Below are 27,562 nucleotides of genomic sequence, written 5' to 3' on the forward strand. Positions count from 1 at the left end.
GTGGGTATCTTTAGTTGCTGTGCTTCTACGAGTGGACCAAGTTGGTGAATGCCAGCAATGCCTGGCGATATTTCTGAGGAAAAGATTTGCAAAGATGGAAACAGATCTCCAAAAACATCCCTCCATAATGGCTGTCATAGAGCAGTTCCAGTGTAGGGCTGGAGTCGATCCTATCGCTCTGACTTCGAGCGGGTCGGACACTGAAGGTGGGCCCAATCTGCTGTCCTGTAGTCTCTAAGTATCAATCAATCAATCAATCTTTATTGTATGAAAGGCCATTGGCCCATATACACATACAGATAAACAATATTATTTACAGCTGTACAGCGCATTTTATAATTATTTGATAACTAATATGATACTTGACATATAATAAAGGTATTGTAATAACATTGGTAATAACCACAGTGGCAGCAGTAGTAGAAAAAATACAAAAGGAATACCAAAGGAATGGAATGGAAATATGACGTTTTACGTCGCAAAGGCTTTCAGCCATAGCGCGACATTCAATACAGAAGGATCTATCAGAAATATACTCATCATGTCAGGACAATTAGACAATTAAAATGTATATGCATTTCTAGTAGAAACAAACAGACAAAAATGAAATGTAGATACTCCAGATCTAGATGCGAAAGTTTCAAAACAACTTATTATTTCTGGACATATCGGATTTACTAAGTAGTTTACTACGCACTCGTAGACTTTGATAGATGTATTGTAATATCTTAGTTAATTTTTTACTAGAGATACCATTAAAAGATAATATTTTGTTCATGGAATAGTGGTTCTTAGTTATATCAGGCATATATTTCAATCTTAGGTTGTCGTAAATTGGACATATAAACAAAAAGTGTAATTCGTTTTCAATATGGTTTTCGCAGAATGGACAGAAACGCATATCCTTAGGAATAGAGGAGAAGCGACCCCTGTTGCACATCAAATCATTTAACCCTAGCCTAAGTTTAATAAATGTGTCTCTAATTTTTCTCTCTGTTATAGTATGCAGGTAAACCTCTGGTGTTAGACAATATTTAAAGGTTTTATAAACGTCGTAGCGTGTACTGTTATCTAGTGACGACCTCCAATTTTGAGTAAACATATCAATTGCTACCTGCTTAAAAGAGCTAAGAAAATACATTTTGTCTCCAACGCTTTGATTAAGCCAAACATATCCAAATCCGTGAGAGAAGAGTAAATGCTTAATGTTTGATGCCCAGGTTACGTAACCAACACTATCGCGATAGACAAGCATTTCGTAGCATTTTTGGGGGATTCGTTCCCGCGACATCTCTGTTATTTTGAGCCAGTATCTGAGTAAACGTAAATATGAACAAATATATAACGGGTATCTGCCACATTCGCCATAGACCATATGATTTGGAGCCGATTTAGAAACATTTAGAAATCTTTTACATGCAGTTAAGTGTACCTTTTCAATATTGTAATAGGTTTCAAAACCCCAGACCTCTGATCCATATAATAAGATTGGTTGAACTTGAGCATCAAACATTTTGAAGAAGATAGTAGGTGAGATAACACGCAATTTATCTAGAACGACAAATAGATTTATTAGGGCCTTTTTTGCTCGTAGGACGAGATCGTTAACGAGATGTTTAAGATTAAGGTTAAACGGTAAAACAACACCGAGGTATTTATACATGTTTGTAACATTTATAGGTTGGTTATTAAAGAACCATTTATCTCTCGATGCAAGAGGACCTCCCCTCCTAAATACGATAATATTAGTTTTTTCCAAGTTAACAGATAGCTTCCATGTAACAGTGTAACTGTATAGTATATCAATTTGTTTCTGAAGTCCGATAATAGAGTCAGAGATTAGAATCACGTCATCGGCAAAAAGTAATATAAGTAATTCATAAAGGTCAGGGTATAATTGCACTCCGTGTTTACCGTTTTGTTGAACATCAAAGGAAAGCTCATTAATGAAGAATGAAAATAGGAGAGGACTCAAGATACAACCTTGTTTAACTCCCATGGGGCAGTCAAAATAATCGGTGACTCCACTATTATGTCGTATACAAGATTTTACATTTTCATACATTGATTTTAAAATGGTAAACATTTTCCCACCAACACCAGCCGCCCTAAGACAATCCAGGAGATTGTTGTTCTGGAGACTTTTGAAGAACCTCCCGGGATGTGTCTTGCTTTGATCAGACTATTTGTTAATTCATACATCTGAAAAGTTATGGGTTGCCGAATGTGTTGTGCCTTGGAGGTTTATAGAAAAGGCCACAGTTGAGTTATCTGTTCTGATCATCAGATACTTGTCTCTCAACTGTAATGCCCAATGAGATATTGCCCAGATTACTGTCTCGAACACAAGGTTGTTGATGTGGAAGAGAATTACTTCTATGGACCACACCCCTGATGCTACTTCTAAGTCAAGGTGGGCATCCAATCCTTGTCGTGAGGCGTCTACAAGTAGGTGTTGATTGTATTCCGGCTCGTTCAAATAAGTTTCTCCACAGATATTTGACTTGATTGTCCACCATTGGAGATGTTTCTTCAGGCATGGAAGTGGAGGTCTGAGTTCTTGATGGTCCAAGAACGGTTTGAGAAACCTTTGGATGGGATGCTGATCAAGTCTGCCCTGTACTGTCAAAGCTTGGGTGGAAGTAAGCCGACCTAAGATCACTTGCCATTAGTTGACTGATATTTGTTTGTGAATAGCTTCTGGAAGCCTTTGATATTGAGCCAACAATCCTCTGGAACTTGAATAAGACTCTGCCCTGTTAGGAACCTGATTCCAAAGAACTAAGAGATTGATTAACCATCCTAGATGGGTTACATCCTAGATAGGTTAACAATTTCAGAGTGAAGTTCAGCTGGAGTGTAGCTCAGTTTGTTGAAGAGCTTGAATCCCATCGTCCAGGTTGAAGGCAGAACAGATCCCCTTGTCGTTCAGAAAGGCCACAATTGGTTTGGTCTCCCATGTAAATAACCATAAAGCAGTAGAAATTCCAAAGGGCAGGACTGTCCATTGGTAATGTTGACCTTTGTAAAGGACAAGTAGATATTTCCAGAAGGCTGGATGAATGGGGAAGTGAAGATCAGCATCTTGAAGATAGATGCTTATAAGATATGCATTTTGTCTTATCATTTGCTTTAGTTGTGGTAGGTGGATCATTCTGAACTTGTCTAGCTTAGTCATTCATCAGCTCCCCTTCATCGTTCGGCATGGAATCCTCTGGATCCTCGGCCTTGACTAAACAGAGCAAATGGTCTGTCCTGAGGTCTACGAAAGGCTGAAGTCTTGCCTTCTCGGTAGCCGTGGATCGCTAGTCTTTAGAAACATCTTTTCCCAGGCAGTCTGGGGATTCTTTAGGGCTGCAAACATGGCTTCATTAATGGAGCATGACAGGCTATGGCCAAATAAAGAACGTCTGGTAGTGGTATCCGGCTGAGCCAGCTTCTTGTTGTCGACACGATATCTCTTAATAGCCTTGGCAAAGGAAGCATCCCAATTTTATGTTAGCTGAGAAATCGTCTTAATCGGAGGGATCAAGGTCTTTTCCTTTGATACAGTCAGTATTGCTGGAAGGTGAAGAAATGGGAAGTCATTCGGCAACCCAAGCCAACAATTCATGGTCTTCATACATGGAAGGGAATTCTTCTGATTGTGGTGACTCCTCTTCATTATCCGGCTCAAAAACACTCCTCTTGGAGGAGGTGAGAGGCATTGGCGTTAGGTACTGTGGGAGATAGGGGAGATCACAGAAATCTCATCAGAGATAGACGTCAAGGAGTTGACTACTCACACAGTGTGCTCACAGGCTGATGTTGCTGCATAGCTTTAAGAACCTGCTGTGTAATACTGGCTACCAAGACAGTGTTAGATGATGAAGAAGGAATTGAACCCTGTGGGAAGAACGCAAGCTGCGCAAAGGTTGATGGCTGCGTGAAGGCAGTCATAAAAGTCTGAGGTTGTGCGAAGGCCTGAGGTTGCACAAAGGTCAGAGGTTGCACGAAAGACTGAGTCGGCGTGAACGGTTGAGCCTGAGAAGTTAATGGGGATTTCATGAATGATGATTCTGTATTCGCGGAAGCGAGAGCCTTTGCATCTTCGTGACAGTAGATTACTTTGATGAAGAGGGAGACTTTTTCTCTGCTAGGGTCTGAAGATTGTTGCCAGGGATGGATAATGCAACTGGAAATTTCTTCTTAGATTTTGTAATGCCCTGCAGTAGTGAGTCGACATTCTTGCTGCCCAGAGAAGAAATCTGCACTAGGATGAGAGGAGTAGTCTATGGAGAACGGAGTTCAAACGGCACTTCCTCTGACGTGTCGAACCCCATCCCTTCATCTAAAGGAAGCGATGGTGTTATCTGATGCTCTTCTGTCTTCTTCTTCGAAGTTGTCTCTGATGATGATAAAGTTGATCGTGAAGAGTCCCTTCTCTTTCCGTCAATCTTTTTCCTCTGCACAGCTTAAAGATACTGTGCAAATTCCTCCTCCTCAAGAGAAGAGCAAAACTAACCTAGAGTGGTGAGTACCGTGAGGAGACATGTGGAGCAGACAGGGTGAGGACGCGATCTGAGATATGATGATGACTAGCGAGAGTGATGAGTCAGACCGTGTGGTCACATGGTTCCGGTTCGCTTGAGTATGAAAGGGGTGTGTTTGGGTGAGGTGTTTTTCTGTTCTCTGGGAACACAGCACAGGAAGTTTCCACCACCTTCTGGAGATAAGCAATTAGAATGAGTCAGGTTAAGGTGAAATCTGTAGTGTTTGAAGCTAATTCGCTAATATTACCGTGATAACATAAAGCCAGACTTTTTGTTTTGTCTGTTGGTAGGGGGAAAAATAATTCAAGTTAAAACATTTTTTATGTGCAATGTTATAATCTCTGTCACAAGCCACGACATCGGCTTGCTACTGCCTTATCACAAATGCAATTACTAATACACCCCAGTGGCGTCGACTGATCAAAGATGTAAATCTCACCTGATCGTACGTATGAACCTCGTCATTGAACAGCATACAGTGATACAGGTTACTGTCCACGGAGTCCTCTGCCTCCAACCCCTCGGGCAGGCTGACCGTCTCTTCCCAGGTGAGCATGTCCACACAGTAGGTCAGTGTGGCCAGAAACAGAGCACTACCGCGGTCAGTCAGCTCGGACGGGAGCAGGTCAATAGGGTTCTACATGGACACAAATTTATTCACAGATTAATGAAATATTAAATGAATTGGCAAGTTTTGGGGTGTATCACAGTGGGAATATGATTTAAAGTTCTGTGTTCTGTGTTGTAGCGCGAAGGTGAGCGTAAATCCAATATTTTAACAAAGACTTACGACTGTTGTTGCGCTATGATCGCTATGTGGAACTGACATAACATGAAAACGACTTGTACGACACTATTTTTTTTAACTTTTCTATTTCAATCGATCACATTTTGTCCACATGTTGATAATAGCTTTAATGCTGTCAGGAATATGACATTAAATAGATACTTCTACTTATCATATCTTCCTTATATGTTTAACAGATATTGACTGATTATACTCCAAAGTGTTTTTTTCAAATTTGGCAATGATATAGTAGAATGTCCTATTGAATGTTGATGAAATCATATGTATGTCCTAAAGCCATTTGCCTTCAGCTGAATCACGGTAGTATATAACATGTATGAGACATCCTGTTGTTGCTCTAGTGGAAAGATGGAGATACTGAGAGGAGTTGTAATCACCTGCTGATGGCTCTGGTCTAGAGAGGACCTGTGTATACTACAGTAGGGCTCCATCTTCCACGCCTCCACGTCCCCACAGTCGCAGTACCCGTTGCCCCCCGATGTGTGCATCTACAATACCAAACATCACACATGTTGTGAAAGAATGCATGCAAACGTGAGTATACTTACATCTCAGACACGAACCTCATCTTACCTGACCTGCATTTTCTAATGTACAAGGCAGCATTATGATACGTATCACGATATTGTATGATTCTAAATATTAAATTCAGAAGTGCACTCGCGACAGACTGCAATATTTGGTTCATCAAAGGTGTCATCTGTTTGTTTGAGACCAAAGTGCTTCCACATGTGGCAGGGAATAATTAATTCTATCTTTGGAACTTGCATTTTGGAATTATGGACATATTTTGAAGGTATTGGGCAAGTGTATAACATTAAAATTTGCTATTTGAAATCACCCGAAATAACGCGCATAAACGATGACATAGTGATACGTATCGTGGAAAGAATGAACTTTAATTTACCGGTAATACTTTGCACTCTTAGTTATTAGGCTAATTCCACATGTTGAAAGGGTTGTGGCAGTACAACAGACATGGTTATTGTGAACATATTTCTGCATGTTTACAAGCACTGACTATTTTAAAAGTAATTAACAGTTTCAATTTAATGCTTAAATATTGTACTGCAAAAAGATAATCAGTGCTTCAAGTACTGGAACTGAGACCACTTAGTTCAAATGGACTTACTCTGTATCTATGCTGCCTATGAACGCTGTTCTGGAAACAGTCAATACACAGTACACATGTCGGATCATTGGCACAGTCCCTGAAAGAAGACATGTAACGGGTCAGACATCAGTTGAGAACTTGGAAATGTTCGTTTATTTGTTAATGCCACAATCAGCAACAGGGTTTTAAGCGACACACATCAAATGTAGAGAACTGATGTAGAGAAACAAAGATACTGCATCCCCAGGGACGCACAATAATATTCATTGTACCAAAAGCGCATCAAGAGCAGTGATGGGTGTCTGTTATTTCATACATCACCATTCCATTATTCTACAGGACCCTGATATTGCCCACAAGGACCCTTAAAATTTAATTTGCAAGGACATCCCCCACCAATCAAGGGTTAGAACTAAACTCAAAAGCTTTACTAGCCCAGGTAAAAGCAAACTGCCTTTGCAATGTCAAAACAATGGGGAAATTGGGAAGTACAAGCCCCAGGTTCTTGGGTGTCAAGTTCTAACCCTGTTAATCACCTAGTGTCAAGTTCTAACCCTGTTAATCACCTTCCAGAATGATATAATCACCTACCATGATTCAGTACTAAGTATTGAGTATTAAGTATTATGATCAGATCTGATTATGGATAGGATACAGCAGTAAGTCCAGATTAATTGCCATTAATAAATTTACCAGGACTTGGCATATTGGAAGTCTAGAGTATGGAAGCCTGCGAGGAATTTGTTGAGTGCAGTGTGAAAACAACTCCTGACTTCAACGCCATTAGATTTTGGTTCAGGTACAAAGGTACCTGTGCTGATAATGAACCCAACAGCACAGACTGCCAGCCACAAGGATGACTTGACAACATACCTGCAAGAGTAGGTTGGTTCTCCTGATTTGAAGACATGGCCACATATCTGAGAAGGTTGGTTTTTGGCCTTGAGTTGTTGTAGGACACTTTCCGAGTCAGCTGTTCCACAGAGGAACTCCTCCATAGGCCGGAACAGGTACTTGCTGCCCATCTGCTCCTCCTTGCTGGAGTCATGGCTGGTGGAGTACACAAGCGGCACGTACACACGGAAGTGTTTCTTCAGTCCCTCCAGGAGCTCGCCCTTCTCACAACATGCCCACCACACCTGAATATGGAGAAAACAGATTTCAGCATACACACAACACCGTCATGCCCACCACACCTGAATATGGAGAAAACAGATTTCAGCATACACAAAACACAGTTTCAGCCTAGATACAACACGCCCACCCCACCGGAATATATAGACAAATAATATTGCAGCATACATACAACATTTATGAGTGAGTGAGTGAGTGAGTGAGTGAGTGAGTGAGTGAGTGAGTGAGTGAGTGAGTGAGTGAGTGAGTGAGTGAGTGAGTGAGTGAGTGAGTGAGTGAGTGAGTGAGTTGGGGTTGGGGTTTAACACCACTTTGATATATTTGGGACGTGTGAGGTTAATTTATGAAGAAAGCCTGAAGTGATGTAGGTCTCAGATGTTTACCACTTTGATGATACCCAGAAGCCTGGGTATGGTGCTGACAAATTAAGAAACTGGCATGCCCAAGGGACACAAGGGACTGAGAATTGCAGTGCCTTAGACGACTGGACAACCCCTGGACCCTCATCACATATGAACAGTAAAGTTACATAAAAACATCTGAAAACTAATTGTGCTTGTATGAAGTTAGTACCGATCAAAATTGAAACTAGTAGTTGTGCTGGACTATATCATGAATATGATTTAGAAATTGACCAATCCTCTGTCAGTGTATACAACATCCTTATCACGATAGACCAATGTCCATGAAGAGGTTATCTCCCTTGGACTCTGTTGTCAGAGTCTGTTGAAGGCATTCAGAAGTCTTGAGAGGATATCCTGACACTGTTTAATATGTACTGAGGTAATCAGAAAGTCAAACCTCAAAATTCATTTCCAATTGAACATGCTGAAACTGCTGTAGATCATTAAGAAATTTAACTATTACTTGCAGGGATTTACTGTATGTGAAAAACCAGCATCCCAAACACATGAAAAAGTCATCTTCCCCAGGCAAGGGCATTAACTGACTATAAAAGTCCAGTTTCCACCCTTGCCAAAGTAGGCTGGAACTTCCATGCTCGATCATAGCGCCACCAGCTGCTATTTCAAGTTATGTCCCTTCCATGCCCCTCCTATTGACCAATCAGATTCCACCACTTGCATTTGCTTCAAACAAAATGGCGGTACCCAGTCAAGACGATCTGATCGATAATCAAGATCTATACTGTAATAAAATGGCTTTTACCATTTGCATCAAATGACTTGGGAACCTTCATTAAAAACATGAAAAGATTTGCAAAATATCTGTTGATGCCAAGTTGGTGGTACCCATGCTTTGCAAACCCTGCAGCTGATCGAAATCTGCTCGTTGAAATACATGATGTTTACGAACACTATGTCTAGTTCATTATGCGATTTTGATTGGACTATACATAAACTCCCCTGGACCCAAAAATACACAACATTGGAAAACCCCTTTACTTGTCCACAGAATACCAAAATTTCTATACATGAATATGAAATTCAAATTTGTTTAATGTAAACCATGTAAAGTTAATTTTTTACCCTCATGATGACAAAACGTTTAACATGTTTAAGTGTAGGCCTGTAACTGTAGCGTAATGTATTAATATTGCTGTTTATGAACAATGCTGAAATTGTGTGTGTATGTGTCACTGAGCGCGAGGGGTATCTTGATGTCCTGGAGACATGCTGGGGTATTTGAATCTAAGAACTCTTTCAATCTTAAACATTCAACATTCAAATAATGACATGGTACCCGACTTTCAGGCCTAACTTTGATCACTTGATATGAACACAGATAAGGGAGATTTCACTGAACGCAAATGTACCACCCTATTTCTGATAAAAATAAACCCCATTCCAACAAACATACATAAATCTTTACTGACCATGCTCATGAAACTGGTAAGTTTATTCAGCAAAGTTTTGTCATATCCTCATCTCTGCATTTGTATGACACCTCAGTAATGAGGGCTTTATTGCCTGAACATTGGATAATAACCATGGACTAAGTGGTAGCTCTGCTCATTCATCCCAATTATGTTGACACACATCTCCAGTACCACACAAGAAAGTGAAAACAGACCAAAGCTGGTGCAAGATGGATACATATATTTCAACTAAAAATCTTACTCTCCTTAAACAAACATGACCAATTAGCATGACTAGTTGCACAAAAATGATAAATTCTGTTCTTGATCTGAGGTACTCATTCTTTTACTCTTTAAGCTCACAACATGGTTGTCAAAATAAGTGGGTAAAGAATCACTGCCAGGTGTTTTCATTAGGGGTGAGACCCGTCAAGATCCAGGGTAGAATAGGTCTTCAGCAACCCTTGCTTGCCGTAAAAGGCGACTATGCTTGTCGTAAGAGGTGACTAACAGGATCTGGTGGTCAAACTCGCTGACTTGGTAGATGCATGTCATTGTATCCCATTTGAGTGGATTTGATGCTCATGATGTCAATCACTGAATTGTCTGGTCCAGATTTGATTATTTACAGACCGCCGTCATATACATGTAGCTGGAATATTGCTGAGTGTGGCATTAAACAACAAACAAACAATAATTTGGGGAAAAACGATACAACAAAATCCTGATATGATACATATCAAAATACATGGGTCACGTGCAATACGTATCGTGATATTCATATTTACATGTAATCACGTGACAACTCCTCGTCTAGAAATATTTCAGAGCAGGGTCCAAAGATAAAGCTAGCTGTAGATTCGTGTTCGTAGCGTCTATTTAGTAAAGAACTTGAAAAGTTAACTACAACACATTTTGCAATATAAACTTACAAAAACACTGGGGTGGGGATGGGGGTCATTAAACTAGTAGTAAGTAATTTATTTATACAAGTGTATCATCTTGTATCGATACAGATATAAATGTATTATGTATCGTATCATTGAATGAAATCTCACAATGCACCGGTGCACCGATGTATCGTTTCACCACTAGTTTTCACACTAACAAGAACAGTGTGTTTACCAATGCCTACCTTTAACGAGTCTAACTGAGAACTGTCTGTTGCCATCATCAACAGTCACATACAAAGGGGTAAATGGCCTCCAACAGTACTGGACAGATAGGCAAGCTGGTGTTGAAAAGAACTAGCCCTCCAAAAGCCTCACCAGCCACCAGTGTATTTTGAACTGATAAAAACATCCTGCCACTGTCCTTTGTCCATATAAGGCCTGATATGATTATTAAACAGCATGTCAATAAATCATATTGCACTGTGAATAGAATAACTACGACATACAGGCATGTGTGGTTAGAATATGTGTGCTTTTGTCTGGTCCACTGAGTCACGGATGTTAAATACAAGTAGGATGTAAAACCCACAATCATACATGTTTGGCATGCCCAAAGGATGCAATTCTGCAACAGCGAATTGTGGCACTTAGATGACAGGGCCACCCAGTTCTTTTTAACACCGCACTCAGCAATGTCTGTCAACAATTGAGTCTGGACCAGACAATCTAGTGATTAACATCTAGGCATCGATCCATGCAGTGGGGATACAATGACATGCATCAAACAAGTCAGCGAGCCTGACTACCCATTCCCATCAGTCGACAAGCATAATTACCTTTTACGGCAAGCATGGGTTGCTGAAGACCTATTCTACCCCGGATCTCCACGGATCCCAGCCCCCCCTCCCTTGGCCTATGCAGAACATGGGCACCAGAACATCAACCAGAGTCATAAGTTGAGCCATTTATCAAACTATCTTTACAAACCTGAAGTCCAAGTCTTTTCAGTTTTCTGACTGGCTAAAAAGATTGTTAATTGGAATTAACAATGGGAGAAATATTAACAATTATCGATTTAAAACTGTTGACATCGATAATAACTCACATAAACTATTGTGATGAAATAAAGTTTAGATCTACCAAAACAGACTTGTCATTGTCAATAATGGCAATTGTCGAAGACGGAAAGCAAGTGTTTTTGTTATATCTCACATGTCCACAAAGTAATCCATACATAAATGTGTCACTGCTCACCAGTGGCGTGAAATATATTGATTTCCTTCAGGACTTTCTTGCATATTTGTTTGAAATTCCTTCTCCGATATATATCGACAATTGATCGATATTTAATTAGCTATTTTCCATCTCTATCATCTATATCGATAGCCATCCATGGTAATTTCCCACTGAGACTATATGTAGCATATCTGACAATTACATGATTCAGTACCGACATGATGCTCATATGGAACAGTGAGTGTAAAATCTGCTTTAAACAGTTGCTGAAAGATTATTTCTACCAGCTGGCACAGCTTGCAGGAACATAAATAAATGTTTGTTGATAAAATGGATTGGATGGGCACACAATCAATGACTGTAACTGGCTATTGATTACCACTGTATGTCACTACTGAGCATTGTTGAGACTCTTAAACATAGGGTCAAGGAGCACCTGAATCAGGTCAACTTGCAGTGATGATCAAAGTCACTGTCTAAGATAATTACACTTTTCTTGTTTGTTTATTTAAGTTTTATGAGATAAATTAGCGATAAGTGAATTTATTATTACAATTAATTACATAAAAAAAATGTTTCTATGTCACAATGAAAAAAAAAGTCATGCCCTTAATGCCTACAACAGAAAGTAAACTCTGGCTGGTTCAACTTAGGTATAAGGTTAAGGTGTCCTTGTCATAACCCAGATGTATAATGGGAGAAAAACATAGTGTGTTGTCAATGTGGCACTAACCTGTAGATTTCACTGCATTAAATTGAACTTGGAACACTGATAATACTCCTTGAACGAAGTATTGTGTTTTATATGATTGAAGATCCAGGTTAGAATTCGTAAGACTAGGGGACGCTCGGATGATGCATGTCACCGTATCCCAATTTTGGAGATGGATGCCCAAAAGGACTGGGAACATAGAAACATGCGCGATCCGATACATATCTCGATACCTTGCACACGATCTAATACATATCACGATACCTTGCACACGATCCGATTCATATCACGATACCTTGCACACGATCCGATACATATCTCGATACCTTGCACACGATCCGATACATATCAAGATACCTTGCACACCATCCGATACATACTACATTACCTTGCACACAATTTGATACATATCACGACACCTTGCACACGATCCGATACATACTACATTACCTTGCACACAATTTGATACATATCACGATACCTTGCACACGATCCGATACGTATCATGATGACTTGCACACGATCCGATACATATCACGATGCCTTGCACATGATCCGATACATATCATGATACCTTGCACACAATTTGATACATATTACAATACCTTCCACACGATCGATACATAACACAATACATTGCACACGATCCGATACATATTAGAATAACTTGCACACAATATGATACATATCAAGATACCTTGCACACAATCAGATACATATCAGGATACCTTGCACACAATCAGATACATATCAACATGATCAAGATACCTTGCACACAATCAGATACATATCAGGATACCTTGCACACAATCAGATACATATCAAGATACCTTGTACACAATCAGATACATATCAGGATACCTTGCACGTGATCCGATATGTATCATGATGCCATGCACACGATCCGATACACATCACGATACCTTACACGATCCGATACATATCACGATACCTTGCACACGATCCGATACATATCACGATACCTTACACGATCCAATACATATCACGACACCTTGCACACGATCCGATACATATCACGACACCTTGCACACGATTCGATACATATCACGATACCTTACACGATCCAATACATATCACGATACCTTAAACAATCCGATACATACATTTCATCATGCATGTGATCATGGTGATACGGTCCTTGTAAATCAAAATACCACATAAGCATGATCACAATCATGACAACTGGTGATTGTATTGCAGGTGTATAATTACAGTCAACTTACACCACAAAAAACATTATGTGTGACATACATGCTGCAGTGTGTGCACATGACATGCGGAGTGATCCATAGTTTAGATCCACATGCACATCTGTCATAATGTATTGGTTGTCTCTGTGATTTGATATGCCCAAATACACTCTCATAATTGTTTGGCTCAAGATTACTGATGAGAATATGTACAAGAATCAATATAGTGTATTCAGGAATATATACTATGTATAGATAAAGGTGATGACATCACTGTGATAGGGGCTATGACTGTCACGACATATTTCGAACACTACAACATTGTATGTACATATATATACATATATAGAAACTCACGAAAACGTGAATACCATACATTTTGGATTATATATGAAGAATTACTCACATTAAAGAGATATTAGATTGATCCGATGCACAACTAACATACTGGTATATTGTGTGAATCGACGCTCATGACCGTATCACATGTGACATAATAGAGCCATGCACCATTTGTCTCGTGCAGGATTTGTGTGTAAATTTAGGAAATCACATGCGGCATATCATGATAAGAACAAAACCCCTCTGTGGTGATACTTGACTGACTGTTAGTTTGGTCATTAAGTGGTACACATTGGAAAACTCTTCTTAACGTACATACTCCTCTATATGTTTCTATGGTTTGCATTTCTTTGGTGGTGAGTATATATATAGGCCTACTTTGATATATAGGTTTTGTTTGAACGAGAATAGATAGGCTATTTTAGGGTGGGAGTTGACATCTATTGAGTGTGACAATTGAGGGTCAAGTTAAATTCTGCCCAGTAATCTGTCTCAAACTCACTGGGTGCCATTGTACAAAACAGCCTTATCAATATGACTGTTGTAAGCCTATGTTAAGGTATGGGAGTAACGATCACCTTAGTGCTAATATTGCTATGTTCAACAGCACCCTGGTTTGCAGGTCTGATTGTATGACATTAGATTACGGACGAACCATTCTTACTATAAATAATAAATAGAAGTTAGACAACACATGAAATTCATGTCTTTTCTCTTTCTACAACAATCTAACAATACGTTGATGCGTTTTCTTCACTGGGATCAGACGTATATAGCAGTGATTAGTAATCTCTGAGTAATGTCACTAACTGGGTCACTACCGACTGTCAACTGGTGCACTCAATCCAACCACAATAGTTATTGAAAACGCTCCACATTCAAATAAAAATAGAATACACTTGTTACCTCTTGAACTGTTCTTGCGTTAAATTCGTGTACAACTGCATGTCCACCAGTGATCTGCGCCATCCCTGTTTTATTTTGATCAGAGAGTTTTCATTTGTCCTCCATCTGTTTCCCATTCGGTCAGACAACAGTCGCTTGTTTGGCAATCGTTAATTGCGGGCACTTTAAATCGATCGTCTACTGCAATAACGATGCTCTTTGAACTAATAGTACCATCAATATATGTATTATATACAACAAATTGCCCATTAATTACATTAGTCAGTTACTTCGTCACAAAGCACCATTTTCTGCAATATTTCAGTTGTGTACGAAACTGCGGCTAAGATGGGTGCATTAAAAATAGGTACTCCGAAATAAGAGCGACAAGTGAGTATCAGTAACAGGTTTCTCGTATCCGTTAACAAGCAGTCATATAGTTTTCAACGCTATAATGTACTACACTACAAACTTGTGGAAAATAAGGAATAATAACGATGCAGTGTAATGTTTCTAATACTCTTGTTTTTAACATTTTAATTGATAACGCTGAAATAATATATTTATACAGATAAAATTCCCGACGAAGTTAAAAAAACATAAAATATAACATATAACACGACAACGCATATGATTCAACCAATACATGTGATACCCCGCCCAGCTAAAAAACGTCCCGTGTTCAGCTTGTTACACACTGACAACAAATATATTCACCAAGCTATTGTGTACAAATGTGCGGGAAATTAAGTCGATTGAAAAATTATGCGTAATTACTCTTGTGCTGACCACGTTAGATACTGTATTTTCTTTATATGAATGGTACAATGTTACTGGACCGGTTACTGGAGTTTTAGATGGATCTTTCATTGTCTATAGTCGGGTATTAGCCATCTCTTGCCTCATTTAGGGTTCATTCCATTCAATTTTGGTACTGTATAGTATTAATAATTGAAAATAACATATTAAACCTTCATATTAACGAAATATTTATCGAGTTTACGTTCATTTCAATGTGTACTACGTTCATCTTTAATAATTAATAGCAAATGTCATGACTACACAGTTTAAATCCTAGATTTAAAGTATCATTTGTAAACCTAGTTTCCAGTAAATTATATTACAAGCAGTCTTTGTCCAGTCTATATCAATCTGTCAGACAATAATCGAATGCCTGGATATTGCATTGATGTCAGCCAGCTCAGTTTGAGAACTATACAGTTTGCTCTAATTTCATTAGTTTCCCAAGTCTTCTTTCCTATATTACCAAGGGCAGATAATGCTTTCATAATAAACAATATCATGTTTGCGCGATTGTGTTACGTTCCTGGTCACCGTTCCACGAAGAACATGTTCCGGTTGGGACAAACCAGTAAGACAACGACAGAGTTAAAGAGGAAGAAAGATGTTCTTTAAGGTTTTCTTGTTGTCAGAGAAATACGTTGTTTTCTCTGTCTGAAAATATTTTTTCTTCACTGGGATCAGGTTGAAACGGGACCAAAATGATTGGCGAAAACGGCACCGGATCTGGTGGAAAACGATCGGCACCACATATAAATTATTAGCAACAGAAAGAGATTAATTAATTTCTCATTCACCGTGTATTAAATTTACACAAACACACAACGTACATACCTAAACCAAAATATAATGTTTTATGTCGTTTTGACCCATTTCTCTCACAAGTACGCACTTCTCAACAATCACATCTTTGTCCTCACACAACACTAAATCTAACAATTATACACATTTCCACTAGGCATACATACTCTAACTTCATTCTGTGCATTCGTTGCAAGATTTATACAAACATGTTTATATATGTAGAACTTAGATAAACACATCACCTATATATCAGCCTAGACTTATAGTTGAAAACAATCTACTTTAACAGTTATAAACTATAAACATGACATGCGTGATATAGGGAAGGTATGCATACATTTCAACCTGTTTGATAAAATCTTTGGAATATTGATTCACAAATTGTGCACGTTTTTTTAATCGAAACACTTGTTTTAATCATAGTTTGACTTGCATCGAGACATATACGTGTATTTCTCTTCTTGTAAAGTTTATAGCTATTTAAGATTAGTCCGGACCAATTGCAAGTTTCAATTGTAGCTGATATCGATCTCAGCCCGCAATCGCTTTGTGCAAGTGGATGGCGATTGTATCCCCAGCCTAAGATCGCGATCGTAAGGATTTACTATCATTGTAGCTCTAAGATTGTTTTGCGCAAGTGGGCCCAGTCGTGATATTGCTGAATCATTGCTAAAAGCGGCATAAAAACATACTCACTCACACCTCCTCTCCAAGATTTCTTTCCCCCATTGTCCATAAACACATTACCCATACAGTCCTGCCTTGTGTACAGGATACGCTGTCTTCATAGTTTTGGTGAGTATTTATTTCCTTTAAAGAACGTTGCATGTGTTTTGAAGGTCGGATGGCTTCAGCGTGGTTCCCTGGGTATGCTGCGCTGGCGCTTAACAGGGAAGCAGGCTTGGGGCGGCTTCAAGCGCCACGTCAATGCATATATTCGCCTTGAGATTCCGTGTCCTCGCAAATATATAAGTAATGGCGGTGCGCTCGGAATTGTTTTTAATTATCCTTCATTTTGATGTGTAAACTGATAATGTCTTCAGTCTCCCTGGTTTGATATAGCTGTTTCTGTAGGCAGACCAAGTGCGTGGGTGTTGTCTAACACAACGATCAACACTACTGATCCTCCGTAGACCTGCTCATGCTATATATATATATATATATATATATATATATATATATATATATATATTTGTATGTAAGTCTCGGGGTGTACGTAAACAACGGGGCAAGGAATGTATACATTTGAAAATTGGATTTGACCAAACAAGTACAAACGTTACCAAAACGTTACTAGGTTGAAAACAGTCACCGAAACACTGCCAAATTTAAAACCACAACTGTGTTACCCGTATCAAATACATCACGATCGAATAATCATTTGTTGTTCGTTTGATTTTAAGCCACCATAAAACTTGGGTGTATTTTATGTTTTTAAGTTTTTCTACACATATGTGTGTGATTTGTATTTCCTGATTTGCATAACGAAACATTTAACGTAATATTATGTCCTATGGGGGTGTATGGCCTCTGACGCAATAGATCATTATAAAAAACATGTCGTACACCCAAAGGGGCGGTTGGGTAGCCTAGTGGTTAAAGCATTCGCTCGAATCGCCGAAAACCCGGGTTCGATTCCCCACATGGATACAATGTGTGAATCCCATTTCTGGTGTCCCCCGCCGTGATATTGCTGGAATATTACTAAATCGGCGTAAAAGCATACTCACTCGCTCACTCGTACCCCAAATGTAACCCCATGCAGTAGGCGATGAATTACGCTATATAAATTATAAACTTAGATTTGGATCTAAACAAGATATAAATGATATAATGTAAATGCATAGCAGCGAATAAAAAGAACATATGGGTGTATCAGTTGATCGAAGCTTACAAGAAAACACTGTTTCAGTTTACAATTACTTATGGTCTCTTTAATTTGATCCCAGTAGCAGTTGAGATGTAGATTGGAGAGGCTTATTTAATTTTAAATTAATTTTATACGTCTAATGAGCCGAATGATTAGAGAGAAAGTTTTTCACGTGATTCAGTTTAATTCTATTCCCCATCTGTTTGATATGCTATTCTCTTCATAATTTACAGATGTTTTTGTCAATCTTTTTTTACGTTTTCTACGCAAATCAATTATTGAAACATTATGTTTATTATTCATAGGCCATTAAAACACAAAATATAAAAAAAAAACATTGGTGTAAAAACACCGTAACAGCTTAAGTGTAGGAAAGCGGTCCATTCAAACAAAAGAGTCTCGACTTCGCAACACGTTTTCTAACCGATGAACATTGTAGATGGAATTTGAACATTCGTCAAAATTCACCTAGTCTATGAAACTCTGGCAGAGTTGTCGCGTTGACTGCGACAAGATGGATGAGATTGAGGATGTACATGTCTGCCCTTGTACAGAATCTCTTTACATAAAACCAATGAAGATCAACTATAAACAGGTGGACAATCTGTTGAACTGAAAAGTTTCTAACCTTACCTTGGCAAAGTGTTGGTAAAGCACCAACATGGTGCTACACGTATTTTTTTGGCTAGCTCTCTCTATATAATATACACAATCATATGTATCATATATCGTGATCCCCGGTAGTCACTACAAGTTGTTTGGGGTATTTTAGTAACTGAAAATTTATTATCATGTCAAGTATAACCTTATTTCCCAAACCTACTAAAAAAAAGACTATTGTCGAAGTTCATTGCAAATTAGTCCACACTATCAATAATATAATTTTATTAAGCCTTAAAATGTCTTCTTTGTACACTTCAGAACCATGAGATTCATTCTCGGGACATTATTAAAGAACACGATGAGTAAGTTGTAAAGATGTGAAAAATGAAACTTTTGATTAAAACTAGGTGCAAATTACTTACAATATGCCTTCCATTATTGTCCCATTATTGCAAACGGAAAGATGAAACTCAGGACAGATTTTAATCTCTGGACTATGTGACTTGGCTTTCAGGATGGTAGATCAAAGTATTGAGTTATCAAATGAGTTTGGTGAGATAATGATGGGAGAACAGGATAGGAAAGAGTACCTGTAATGTCTTTAGCAGGTTTCATATAGTCTCATGTGTTGTATTTGTAGAATGGAATACAAAAAGCGTGGGACGCCATGAAGGTTCATGATAGGTATGTGTTCACTTGTCACTGTCAGTCCCTTTATGGCCCCCGTGGGAATTTTGGGGCAGAAGGGGGCACGGTTGGCCCAGTTGTCTAAGGCGTCGCAATTGGCTGTGCAGAGTTGAGTCCCTTGGGCGTGCTAGAAACCGAGGATTGTGGGTTCGAATCCCTGTTCAACATGATTATGTTTCTAGGTTTGTCAGCAACATACCCCTGCTCTTGGGTTTCACCAAAGTGGTAAATATCTGTAACCTGCATCGCTTCAGGCTTTCCACCCACTTTAAGCTGACATGCCATGATATAATTGGAATACTGTTAAAAGTGGTGTTAAAACCTAACTCACTCACTCACTCCAGGGCAGAATAGAGCCTCAGTTGGTAGTAGTATCCCTTTTGTTGTAAGAGCTGACTATTTAGGAACCAGGGCCCCGTTCCACAAAGAGATCTTAGCGCTAAGTGGATTGTAACTCCCATACTTTAACATAGACTTACGGCAGTCGTAGCGCTAAGATCGTTTTGTGGAACGGGACCCAGATGGTTCCAGTGTGTGACTTGCTGCCATTGTACCTATATTCCTTTCTGTATCGGCTGGCCACTTCTTTGCCTGTTCTGAAACTTGATTATTTACAGGATGTCTTGATGTGGCTGAAATTTTGCTGACAGTATCGTACAATGTGTACATCAACAACTACCATGCATACATATGCTTAAGGTGTGAAGGATATTTTGACTTGATTAATGTATATTTAGCACATTTTTGCTCTGATTTGAAATGGGTTTGATAGCCTACTGTCAGTATACCAGCACAGGTAGGAGTGCGCAATGTGCAACCCCCTTTTTTCAGACACCTTACATGTTCACTGCACACTTCGTCAAGTCACTATGTGATTTGGGTATTATGTGCACTCCCCTTTTCCCGAACCCTCGATCAGCCTTTGACCACTACATACAACTCACCAGTATGATGGTCCAATTTGTCAATGACCATTTACTGAAACATGACCGGCTTACCTGTCATGCCAGAATGAATTCATTGCCAATTTTGAGATGCTCCTGTATGTGTCCCAAGTAACAATTGTATTTGACTTAACCATCTTTGACAGTCAGTATTTAGGCCAATTGTTCATTTTCAAAACTCCAAACTCTCTTTCTGTAATGCAAGAAAACATACAACACCCTACCTGCTCATCAAGATTCATATAACTGGGAGTACAAGTTGACCCAGTTGTCTGAACTACCACAATTCTGCAGAGCAGAGTTGTGTCCCTTATGCCTTATTCATACCAGAAATCTTTTAAGGCCGGTTTGAATCCAAGATTCACCCTGATCATGTTTATAGGTTTGTCTGCACCATACCCATGCTCATTGGTTTCAATTAAGTGGACAAATTCTTGTGACCTGCATCACATCAGGTATTGCTTTCACACCAAGCTTACATGCCATGATATAACTGAAATACTGTTCAAATTGGCGTAAGATCAAAATTACTAATTTGAATGGGTCGCACTGCACGGAGCAATATTTTTATTGATAGAATGATGTGATGTGTTGCGTTGGTGAATAATGAATGAGTGAGTGATTATTACCGCATCCTTCAGCTATTTGTGGCCAGGGAATCTATATTTGTATCCGGAAATTGGAAGCATTGTATGATCAAAAGAAGTAATATTGTGAACCATTTATTACTATTCTGATAAGGCAACTGATAATACATTTCAGCAAGTTGTATACTGTGTAAATATTTATGTGGTAAAGAGAGATCCCAATGTCAGTCAAAATGGGGCTGGGGGGCTGCAATGATTAGCATGAAATCATTTTGAAAATCAGAAATTGTGGAAAGAAATTTGGCTTAAGGTCTATCCATAATGTTCTCTGATTTATCAAGAAGAGTTCATGATGCTTCAAGCAAAGGTTCTGTGATGCATGCATGTTTTGGTTTCAGTGTGGTGATCCTGGTTTATAACAAAACAAGAAAGGTCTTTGTTTTAGTGAAGCAGTTTCGTCCAGGTTAGTGAATGTTATTTCAGTCAGCAATATTCCAGTTAATGAATAATATCACAGCAGTTTGAGTATGATCAGAGGAAGGCGTGGCTCAGTCACCTTAGGCACCGCCATTTGCATTGCAGAGTTGCATCCCTTGGGCATGCCAGAAATCTATGATTGTGGGTTCGAATCCCGGTTCAACATGATTATGTTTCCAGATTTGCGGGCACAATACCCGTTCTTGTGGGTTTCACCAAAGTGGTAAATAACTGTGATCTGCATCACTTCAGGCTTTCCTCCCACATTAAGCTGACACTCCGTGATATAACTGGAATGCTGTTCAAAACATTGTTAAAACCTAACTCACTCACTCGGGTGCAGAATAGAGCAGTATCCCTTTTGCTGTTAGAGCTGACAATTTGGGAACCAGATGGTTACAATGTCCTGGTTAGCCCCGATCATGTTTCTCGGTTTGTCACCACCATACTCATGGGGTTTGCTAAAGTGGTAAACGTCTGAGACCTGCACCACTTTGGGCTTTGCTCCCACATTAAGCTGACATTGATCCCAACTCACCAGTGACCACTCACTGGTCAAATCAAGTCTTGTTTTCAAATGGACACCAAACATTTGTAAGACAAGAATTGCAATAATGCAAAAGTACAAATTCATTTCATTTATAGTTATTGGTGATGTTCATTTCATTTCAATGATAATGTTTAATTCATTGCCACCTGTGAACGGCAGTTATATTCAGAAGCTTATCATTTTCAGCCATATACCTCACCTGTGCTGAGATAGAGGAAAAAGATGGTCAAACAGTCATTGACACTTCCAAATATCCAGGATCTCTTGGTGTCACTTATGAACTTTGTGCGGGCATAATTGACAAGAACCACAGCACACAGGAAATAGCCCAGATGGAACTCCTTGAGGAATGTGGCTACAAGGTGGCCCTTGACAGCATAGAGAAGGTGGCTTCCTACAGGTGAGTGAATGTGTGAATGTGGCTACAAGGTGGCCTTTGACAGCATAGAGAAGGTGGCTTCCTACAGGTGAGTGAAAGTGTGAATGTGGCTACAAGGTGGCCCTTGGCAGCAAAGAGAAGGTGGCTTCCTACAGGTGAGTGAATGTGGCTACAAGGTGGCCCTTGGCAGCATAGAGAAGGTGGCTTCCTACAGGTGAGTGAAAGTATGAATGTGGCTACAATGTGGCCCTTGGCAGCATAGAGAAGGTGGCTTCCTACAGGTGAGTGAAAGTGTGAATGTGGCTACAAGGTGGCCCTTGGCAGCATAGAGAAGGTGGCTTCCTACAGGTGAGTGAAAGTGTGAATGTGGCTACAAGGTGGCCCTTGACAGCATAGAGAAGGTGGCTTCTTACAGGTGAGTGAAAGTGGCTACAAGGTGGCCCTTGGCAGCATAGGGAAGGTGGCTTCCTACAGGTGAGTGAAAGTGTGAATGTGGCTACAAGGTGGCCCTTGACAGCATAGAGAAGGTGGCTTCTTACAGGTGAGTGAAAGTGGCTACAAGGTGGCCCTTGGCAGCATAGAGAAGGTGGCTTCCTACAGGTGAGTGAAAGTGTGAATGTGGCTACAAGGTGGCCCTTGACAGCATAGAGAAGGTGGCTTCCTACAGGTGAGTGAAAGTGTGAATGTGACTACAAGGTGGCCCTTGACAGCATAGAGAAGGTGGCTTCCTACAGGTGAGTGAATGTGGCTACAAGGTGGCCCTTGGCAGCATAGAGAAGGTGGCTTCCTACAGGTGAGTGAAAGTGTGAATGTGGCTACAAGGTGGCCTTTGACAGCATAGAGAAGGTGGCTTCCTACAGGTGAGTGAAAGTGTGAATGTGGCTACAAGGTGGCCCTTGGCAGCATAGAGAAGGTGGCTTCCTACAGGTGAGTGAAAGTGTGAATGTGGCTACAAGGTGACCTTTGACAGCATAGAGAAGGTGGCTTCCTACAGGTGAGTGAAAGTGTGAATGTGGCTACAAGGTGGCCCTTGACAGCATAGAGAAGGTGGCTTCTTACAGGTGAGTGAAAGTGGCTACAAGGTGGCCCTTGGCAGCATAGAGAAGGTGGCTTCCTACAGGTGAGTGAAAGTGTGAATGTGGCTACAAGGTGGCCCTTGACAGCATAGAGAAGGTGGCTTCCTACAGGTGAGTGAAAGTGTGAATGTGACTACAAGGTGGCCCTTGACAGCATAGAGAAGGTGGCTTCCTACAGGTGAGTGAATGTGGCTACAAGGTGGCCCTTGGCAGCATAGAGAAGGTGGCTTCCTACAGGTGAGTGAAAGTGTGATTGTGGCTACAAGGTGGCCCTTGACAGCATAGAGAAGGTGGCTTCCTACAGGTGAGTGAATGTGGCTACAAGGTGGCCCTTGACAGCATAGAGAAGGTGGCTTCTTACAGGTGAGTGAAAGTGTGAATGTTGCTACAAGGTGGCCTTTGGCAGCATAGAGAAGGTGGCTTCCTACAGGTGAGTGAAAGTGTGAATGTGGCTACAAGGTGGCCCTTGGCAGCATAGAGAAGGTGGCTTCCTACAGGTGAGCGAAAGTGTGAATGTGGCTACAAGGTGGCCCTTGGCAGCATAGAGAAGGTGGCTTCTTACAGGTGAGTGAAAGTGTGAATGTGGCTACAAGGTGGCCCTTGGCAGCATAGAGAAGGTGGCTTCCTTCAGGTGAGTGAAAGTGTGAATGTGGCAACAAGGTTACCTCTCATTCTGCCTACAGTTTGTAGGTCGCGTCATACCAAAAGATGTTAAAAGATTGGACTTGTCGGCTCGGAGTCAGTATACTGTGTCTGAGTGGGATATGTTTTAAACAATTGGTAAACAAGCAAAAACTTATTTGAATACCGCTCCAGAATTAGAATACAATATAATATGACAAAAGTACAGTCAAGGAATACAATTGTATACATGTTCTTATTATAGAAACTACGTTAAAACTACGTTGTCGGCGCTGTCAGGTCGCATTTTTAGTAGTAATAGTGTACTGCAATATACGGCAAGGAATAGTATTATAAATTTAAGATGCTATGTAAAATCACAAAACCTATTGGATAGCTGAATGTAGTCTTGTACTGATTTAAGAATTTCTAAGTTTATTTTTGACATCCTTTCTGGATTACCTAATAGAATTGAATTTAGATCATATCCCTTAAAATAATAGTACATATTCTGTCTTAAATCATTGTAATTTGGGCATATGAGAAAGAAGTGAAGTGCATCTTCAGTGTGATGGCCACAGCTACATGCAGGATTATCTGATAAATATCGTGCGACCCGGTCTGCATTAAGATCACTGCATCCAAGTCGAAGGCGGGCGTGCACAATTTGACAAAATCTGGACCCGTAGTTTAGATCAAAACTTATCATATTTTTTTAAGTCCTCTTTATATGTTTTTTGAAAGTACTCAATGTATGTGCATCTGTATATTCGTCTGATAGGGAATTCCAAATTTGGACAGTATCAGGAATAAATGATTTCGCATAATTTACCATTTTACAGTTAACAGTTTGCAAATTAGAACTATTTCTCAAATTGAACCTACTCGTTTCTGAGACTTTTTGAGTGGGATATTCATGTTGAACTGCGACATGGTATCTCAGTCAGCTAGCACTATAAATCGACATCAGTCCAGATCAGTACAAGCTGCCACACAAACACACACACGTAGATGCACATCGCTATATAAGTGCAATAATCTTGGTCGCGACGTTAAACCCCATTTCCCCTCACCTCACCTCACTAATGATGTGATACGATGTATGATAATGATATGAATACAATGCAAATGATGAGATTAAATATATATTAATAACAAAATTATCAAAAGTTTCTGCAAAAAGTATATCCCTCCCATTATCTTGAATCTTTGACATGTCACTTGAATACTGTATCTTTAATCTTGAAATTAAGGCTCCAAAGATACCCTCCTCTCTCTCTACATATCACTAATTAGATCAAAACTAGACTACGGCTGCGCCATATACATCACCCAAAACAACTCTCTATCTAAAAAACTTGACTCAATACAATATCAGGCTCTCAAACTAATTACACGCACCCAAAATGGCACCTCCTACACTTCACTTCAGGAGAAATGCCACTAAGTCTGCGCAGGGAACAGCTAAGCTTAAATTTCTGGGCCGCGTCCCGATCAAACCCTCTTATCCAAAACTTAATAAACCAAAATATCAGCCCCAAAAACCAAGCTCTAGCTCGTAAACACCCCTTTCTTACCCCAATATCCCAAAGAATAACATACTACCTAAATGAACACCAAATTAAAAATCTTAAACAAAACTGCAAACAATCAAATATCTTCACCCCTAAACTTAAAATACCCAAAATAGACACAACAACTATTAAAACACATCTAAAAACACAATAATCTACCAAATCAAAATCACATAAACAAACAAACATCCACCATATCCAGCTCCCTTAGTTCTCCTCCCCAACCCCATCGACGTCTATTCCAAATCTCAACATTCCAAAATTCTATATAAGCAACCCCTAAAGCCCCCTCTTGGGTTGCACACACCACTTTCGCCCCTTTCAGAAACACATTAAATGGTCTGGCCGGGCCTGTGTGCGAAATATGCATCAGTCGGAAAGCGTACGTTAAATCTCCAAAGTAAGTAAGTAAGTAATTCTGAAATAGACCTCTCACTCATTCACTCACTCGTTTGTGTGTCCATCGCTCTAGCTTTAGTTGGAAATCCTGTTGGCTATTTGTTTACACAAAGTATGGTTGCCTGGACTACAAATATTTATGTATGGAATTACTTTGCAAGTAGACTATTAATTCGAGACATGTTATTTTCTGTTGTCGTCCATGTCTGTAATTGTTCTGTTCAGGAATGGAGTTGGGACAACAGGATCAGTGCAGACGATGTACTTTGTGGAGGTGACGGACGCAATGAAGGTTGGGGAAGGAGGGGGCGTGGCACAGGAGGGGGAGATGATTGAAGTTGTAGACATCCCTGTTAATGAAGGAAGAGATTTCCTAAAAAATGAGAAGTATAATATTCCATTACCAGTGTTATTTGGCATCAATTGGTATTATGAGAATAAAGCAAGTCAGGACTGATGGATGTTATTTGAATCCATGTTCATTACATTTTAATACATCTGAGCCAAGAATCATATCAATTTATGTCATTGTGAATTATCTGTGGTAAACTGTTTGGTGTAATGAATGATGTGTGATTGAGGTTCAAACATTTGTCATCCATAGAATTGTATTTTGTTGTTGTTTAATGCCATATTCCAGTTATGTGACAGCAGTCTGTAAATAATCGAGTCTGGGCCAAATTATCCAGTGATTAACACCATGAGCATCGACCCACGCATTAGGGATACGATGACATACTGTGAACCAAGTCACCCGGGTCTGACTACCTGATCCATTGGTTGCTGGGGTCCTATATTGTCACCTGGGATCCAAAGTAATTGAAAGAGTATGGTTACTATGTTCTGATGTGAAGATCAACTTCTTGGATACTTTATGAATATTTTAATGTATGATTATCAGTATTCCAGTATATTGGTAATACAACATTGTCTTTAACAACCATTTAGACATAGCTGAAAATGATATTTTTTAAGGTTATTACATGTTTGATGTCATTATGTATCCTATACCCAAAACATTACAGAGTTTATTGCTCCATATTTGTACGTATTTTGATACTCTAGAACTGAATAAAGACAATCATAATATTCCTAGAGTTGTTCATCTGTCAAGTTCCCCAGAACTCCTGATGACTCCAAACGAACTGAATAAAGACAATCATAATATTCCTAGAGTTGTTCATCTGTCAAGTTCCCTCCTGATGACTCCAAACGATGTTAAAAGATGGGACTTTTTGTTACCCTGGCACTCACGATAAAACATGGACTGTATGGCTCGAAGGGTCAGCATACTGTGCCTGAATGAGATATCCATGTTAAGTCCTGACTAGTACAAACACATCCTCCCACCCGCCCACATTTGTATGCACGACCTATAAGTACAATAACTTTGTTACATTTCACCTCACCTGGATTCCCTAGATGACAACAGTGTGTGAATCCTTTTCTTCAATGCCAAGGGCGTGTTGCGAAATGCCAATCCCTTGCAAGCGATGTACAGCGACTC

At 39.7% G+C, this 27,562-nt stretch overlaps 2 protein-coding genes across 4 annotated transcripts in view; one reads left to right on the forward strand and one right to left on the reverse strand.

Moving 5' to 3' along the window:
- Positions 1 to 15,015, reverse strand: part of LOC139442130 (E3 ubiquitin-protein ligase UBR2-like) — a 67,925-nt gene extending 52,910 nt beyond the window's left edge. For both annotated transcript variants that reach the window (XM_071222932.1, XM_071222931.1), the window contains exons 1-5: positions 14,705 to 15,015; positions 7,328 to 7,593; positions 6,473 to 6,551; positions 5,718 to 5,828; positions 4,972 to 5,169 (exon numbers count right to left, since the gene is read on the reverse strand). In XM_071222932.1, the coding sequence (XP_071079033.1) occupies positions 4,972 to 5,169; positions 5,718 to 5,828; positions 6,473 to 6,551; positions 7,328 to 7,593; positions 14,705 to 14,767 (717 nt within the window). In that variant the 5' untranslated portion in view covers positions 14,768 to 15,015. The remainder of the gene's footprint in view (positions 1 to 4,971; positions 5,170 to 5,717; positions 5,829 to 6,472; positions 6,552 to 7,327; positions 7,594 to 14,704) is intronic.
- A 3,625-nt stretch (positions 15,016 to 18,640) lies between these two features.
- LOC139442817 (uridine diphosphate glucose pyrophosphatase NUDT14-like) lies at positions 18,641 to 27,097 on the forward strand. Of its 2 annotated transcripts, none has more exons than XM_071223714.1 (5): positions 18,641 to 18,753; positions 19,080 to 19,123; positions 21,378 to 21,442; positions 22,193 to 22,406; positions 26,281 to 27,097. In XM_071223714.1, exons 1-5 carry the CDS (start codon positions 18,673 to 18,675, stop codon positions 26,510 to 26,512), a joined length of 636 nt encoding a protein of 211 aa, XP_071079815.1. In that variant the 5' UTR covers positions 18,641 to 18,672; the 3' UTR covers positions 26,513 to 27,097. The 2 variants fall into 2 exon arrangements, with proteins under 2 accessions (XP_071079815.1, XP_071079814.1); XM_071223713.1 differs by lacking the exon at positions 19,080 to 19,123 and adding an exon at positions 19,402 to 19,445.
- Positions 27,098 to 27,562: the final 465 nt, after the last annotated feature.

Source organism: Haliotis cracherodii, unplaced genomic scaffold (genome assembly GCF_022045235.1).
Source record: "Haliotis cracherodii isolate W230 unplaced genomic scaffold, xgHalCrac1.p SCAF_5, whole genome shotgun sequence".
NCBI lineage: Eukaryota > Metazoa > Mollusca > Gastropoda > Lepetellida > Haliotidae > Haliotis > Haliotis cracherodii.

Excerpts from the sequence above, each read along its gene's own strand:
- LOC139442817 (XM_071223714.1), top strand. The coding sequence starts at position 18,673 with ATGGATGAGATTGAGGATGTACATGTCTGCCCTTGTACAGAATCTCTT. Across the intron at positions 19,124-21,377 it reads ATTATTAAAGAACACGATGA|TGTGGTGATCCTGGTTTATA; the intron begins GTAAGTTGTAAA and ends TTTTGGTTTCAG. Across the intron at positions 21,443-22,192 it reads AGTGAAGCAGTTTCGTCCAG|CCATATACCTCACCTGTGCT; the intron begins GTTAGTGAATGT and ends TATCATTTTCAG.